Source organism: Monosiga brevicollis, genomic scaffold (assembly GCF_000002865.3).
Source record: "Monosiga brevicollis MX1 MONBRscaffold_46 genomic scaffold, whole genome shotgun sequence".
NCBI classification, from domain to species: Eukaryota; class Choanoflagellata; order Craspedida; family Salpingoecidae; genus Monosiga; species Monosiga brevicollis.
The window spans coordinates 146,695-151,175 of NW_001865083.1; the positions used below are offsets into that span (position 1 = coordinate 146,695).

Consider the following 4,481-nt stretch of genomic DNA (forward strand, 5'->3'; position numbering starts at 1 on the left):
TTCCTTTGTTTTGCTCTTGCGCACTCAGACGCCAGTGGCGTGCCCATGAGCATGGCCCGTGCCGTGCCCACCATTGCCAGCACCAAGTTGCTCGTGTCCAACCTCGCCTTTGACGTCCTGGAGGAGGACCTGCGCGTAAGCTTTTTTTTTTTTTTTTTTTTTTTTTTTTTTTTTCCCAAGTCTTAACAACCAACGATCCGTCCCTTCCCTCGCCCTTTCTCATCCTCCCGCCCCCACCAACCTGGATCATGTGGCTTAGGAGCTCTTCGGTAAGCACGGGGCTCTCCGCGCCTGCAACATGAACTACGATCGCTCCGGTCGCTCCCAGGGCACGGCCGAGGTCATCTTCCAGAGTGCCGCCTCGGCGCGCGCCGCCTATGAGGCCTACAACCAGGTGCTCCTCGACGGCAAGCCCCTCCAGATTGAGCTTGTCGCCGATGACAATGCCCTCGCCTCCGCTGCCGTCATGTCCACCATGATGGCCCAGCCCGCCGCCGGTGGTCGCTTCATTGACGGTGGTCGCCGCGATCGCGACTCTGGTCGTCCTCGCCGTGATGGTGACCGTGACCGCCGTGATGGCCGCGATAACGATCGCTCCCGTGGCAACACCCGTGGTGGCCGCGGTGCCGGTCGTGGCGGTCGCGGTGGCCGTGGCGGTCGTGGCGGTCGTGGTGGCCGCGCCCAAGCGGCCAAGCCCGCCGATCCCTCGGACCTGGATGCCCAGCTTTCCCAGTACCGTGGTACCATGGCCACTGACCTCAACGCCGAGCTCGACGCATACCGCACCAAGAGCGACGCGGCCGAGGCCCCTGCTGATGCCGAGTAAACAAGCCCGCCCTGCCACCGCGCTTCCTGCAGTTGCTCTCGAGATTTTTGCTTGCAGCAGATGTACCCGGGTGCAACTGCCTTTTTCCAATGGAAAAGGCGTGTGCTCATGCTTTTGCTCGTGTGAGGTGCCGCCTCAATCTTTCCTTTTATCTTTCTCACTTGGAACAAGAAAGAGGCGGCCTTTCCACGCGCCGAGCTTTCTCGAGGGCCTGCCATGGATGGCGCGGTGGCTTGGCCTCCTGCCTATGGCTGCCCAGGTACTCTCCCAATTCTTGCAGACTCGTTCCTTGCTGTCCCCTGTTGTGCCAGATCGAGCCATGGGTCTCTGGCGCATTGTCTGCCCATGGCTTGCTCCGCCCCCGTGTCTGTTGTGCTGTCGTCGTGCTTGTGCCATGGCTCCCTGCTTCATGCCATCAGGGTGTATCCATGCGCTGTGTCGTCCTGTGCTGCGTCAGGCCTTGGCAGAAGAAAAGGAAGAAGGCGATTGGATCGTTGATCCTCCCCCTTCGCTATCTATCTGTCAGGCCTGGTTTTGCTCGTTCTTTTTCCGTGACTCGTTTCTTGTCTTGTCTGTGTGTCGGGTTGCAAGGGGTGGGGTTTTACGCGCTCGTGCTGCAAAATGGGCGTCAGAGACGCTGGCACAGCCAACCCAACCTCTTCTCCCGACTTTTGTCGTGTGATGTTTGCCGTTACCTCCTTTGTCTTTTTGCCTGATCGCTGTGTTTCATTGTTAGCTTGCATATTTTCATGATCTTAAATAAACCGTCATCCGCCTGCCTGATGCTTATTTGGCTCTCCTCGCTCTTCCTCCTCGTGCCCGTCCCTCCTTTTATGTCATATTTTGCCCCAGAGTGCTCATCTTTGACAATCACCAACCTGAATGTTTTTCCCTCTTTTATCCGTCCCATGTGTTTTTGCGCGTCCCGATGCCGTGGTCCCTTTGTTTGTAGTTGCCTCTTCCTTTCCTTGTTTCAGGGTTGAAGCGAAAAATGTGTTTCGTGTGGTTTTGCAGTGCCTTCCATCCATAAATCAAGAATTGACCGCGTGACTTTGGCCACACTCTTATCTTTCTTTGAATCGCTGACTTGACACCAATGCACGAGCCGTGCTTTATAAAGTGAATTGCTCGGCAGACCACGGACCCAACAAGGGGGAAAGGGGGCGGCTCAAGGGGAGCAAACGGCACAGCAAAACAAAAAAAATAAAAGACCCCACAACGACATGGCACAACAATCTCTCCGTCAACTGCGGAACGCTGTGAGAACCGGGGATAACCACGGGCGCGCCGACAGCAGCCATAGGGCAAGAAAATGACCACAGAACAACCAACAAAAACAATACGGAAAAACAGAAAAGGAGAGACGGTGGGGTGGAGGGAGAATGGACCTAACCAGTGAATGAGAGACAAAAAAAAAAAAAAAAAAACATCGAGAGCAACAGCAACACTCGGCAGCGACCAAACTGGATGACATTACATCACAAACGAGTCGCGGCCGGACACATCCACGGCATGGAGAAAAGAAGTTTACTTGGGAACAGCAGCAACAACAATGATGGCAATGATCAGAAGCAGGATGCAGCAAAACATGCCACCGGCCTTGGCCTTTTCAGATACATAAACGACGTGCTCGGTTTCTCGCTTCAGGCGACGATCCGTAATGTCCATGCCCTGGCCAAGCTCATCCAGCATCTCTATTGTGTTTTTGTACGCAGGCAGCAAACGATGCATCGAATGAGTGGGTGCAGATCAGCGTGCATGTGCGCCATGTCGATGCAAAACGACAACAAGATACTCACCGTTTTGATCATCCAGCTCGTCGCCAATGGCCATGCCCACTTGTTTTAACCGTTGCGCCGAGGCGGAGATGGTGGACAAGCCGCGGTCCTGCTCGTCCATGATCCGATCCTGCTCTTGCAGAAGGGCCTGTGTATCCTGACCGCGAGTGTATTCGTCCTCGACCGGCGCACGGCCGCCGGCAGATCCGTAGAGGGCATTGCGGTGGTAATCGCTGCTCATGGCGCTGTTGCTGTTGCCTTGACCAAACTGACCCTCGAGGGTTTTGAATCTGCCGAGGCAAGAGCGCATTGATGACGATGAGAAAAATAATAGGGGGTGCACGGCCATTGTACCGGACACGAATAGGGGAGGGAAAGTGGAGCGGAGACGTGTGGCAAATCAAAAAGGACAAGCGGGTAGGATCAGCAAATGAATCTAGCAGGGTGTTGTCCAGCAAGTCGTGCCATCTCTGACACGCGTAGGAAAACCGCAGCCCGGATTCTCATCACATCCAAACCCCTTTCTTTTCAGCCATTGAGTATACGAGGGTGTTGTTGCGTGTGGTCTGAACGGTGTCGTGCGGGGGGTTGATGAATCAAAGAGAACAGCCAAGTCACAACGATAGTACACCACGGGAAGCAAAAGAAAAGGAAAGCAAGTGGGATCAGCAAATGAATCTAGCAGGGTGTTGTCCAGCAAGTCGTGCCATCTCTGACACGCGTAGGAAAACCGCAGCCCGGATTCTCATCACGCCCAACGTTTCGGTATTTTAAAAAAAAAATGTGTTTGGTATAAAAAGCGAACACTGACAATGTCAACAAGAGGAGAAATGGGATCAGCAAATGAATCTAGCAGGGTGTTGTCCAGCAGGTCGTGCCATCTCTGACACGCGTAGGAAAACCGCAGCCCGGATTCTCATCACGCCCAGCAAAAATGTGTTCCACCCAAAACAAAAAGAAACACAATGTTCAGCCAAAAGTGACAACGCCAATGTCAACAAGAGGAGAAATGGGATCAGCAAATGAATCTAGCAGGGTGTTGTCCAGCAAGTCGTGCCATCTCTGACACGCGTAGGAAAACCGCAGCCCGGATTCTCATCATGTCCACTTTAGCCAGAATTGAACCAATATGTAATAACAAGGTAAAAAGAGAATCTAATCAAGATCAGTTTCAGCTGTGTTCCCGAGGGCGGATGTGCGTGTGGGTGGGGAGGACGTGAAGGTCAGCAAATGAATCTAGCAGGGTGTTGTCCAGCAGATCACGCCATCTCTGACGCGTAGGAAAACCGCAGCCCGGATTCTCATCATTCCCTCAAGAAAGTGGTTGAGAAAACAACAACGTATGAATCGTGTCATGAAGAGGCGTCCGCGTAGGGATGGATGGATGGATGGATGGATGGGTAGGAAAACATCGGGATGTAACCAGAAAACAAGAGATGTAGCTGTGAAAGACAAACCATCCCCTCTGCTGCCATGAGGTGGCGACTACGCACCGAGAATTCAGCTGGCGAAGCTGATTCTGACGACGATCGGCTTCCTTGGCGGTGCTACAAGTGATTCAAATGCCAAGAGTGTGAGATGGCGAACCAAAGGGAAATGAAAGAAGAGCATCGGGGAAACAAGCAGGGTTGGCTGAGCTGAGCGTACACGGCGTAGGAGCTGGCGTCGTTCTCGAGTTGCTTTTGAAGTTTGTCAAGCAAGGGAGCCAGTCGCTTCAGGCCGTTGCTGGCAGCGTTGGTGGCCTGCCGGTGGAGCAGGGCAAAAAAAAAAAAAAGGGGGGGGGGGGGGTCCCGGAAATGAGGTGAAAAGGGATACCCCTCCAAACACCCTGGGGGGGGGGGAACCTACCCCCATTGCGTTTTGGCCCTTGTTACCCA

At 53.8% G+C, this 4,481-nt stretch overlaps 2 protein-coding genes across 2 annotated transcripts in view; one reads left to right on the forward strand and one right to left on the reverse strand.

Moving 5' to 3' along the window:
- Positions 1-45: 45 nt before the first annotated feature.
- On the forward strand, positions 46-826 carry MONBRDRAFT_30246 (uncharacterized protein; the record flags this gene model as incomplete). The annotated part of the gene is made up of 2 exons (XM_001750679.1): positions 46-135; positions 260-826. The coding sequence occupies 2 exons, from the start codon at positions 46-48 to the stop codon at positions 824-826; spliced, it is 657 nt and encodes a 218-aa protein (XP_001750731.1).
- Positions 827-1,935: 1,109 nt separating this feature from the next.
- MONBRDRAFT_39273 (uncharacterized protein) overlaps positions 1,936-4,481 on the reverse strand; it is a 4,172-nt gene continuing 1,626 nt past the window's right edge. The window contains exons 3-6 of the mRNA XM_001750704.1: positions 4,252-4,346; positions 4,098-4,151; positions 2,626-2,894; positions 1,936-2,520 (exon numbers count right to left, since the gene is read on the reverse strand). Of these exons, the coding sequence (XP_001750756.1) occupies positions 2,354-2,520; positions 2,626-2,894; positions 4,098-4,151; positions 4,252-4,346 (585 nt within the window). The 3' untranslated portion in view covers positions 1,936-2,353. The remainder of the gene's footprint in view (positions 2,521-2,625; positions 2,895-4,097; positions 4,152-4,251; positions 4,347-4,481) is intronic.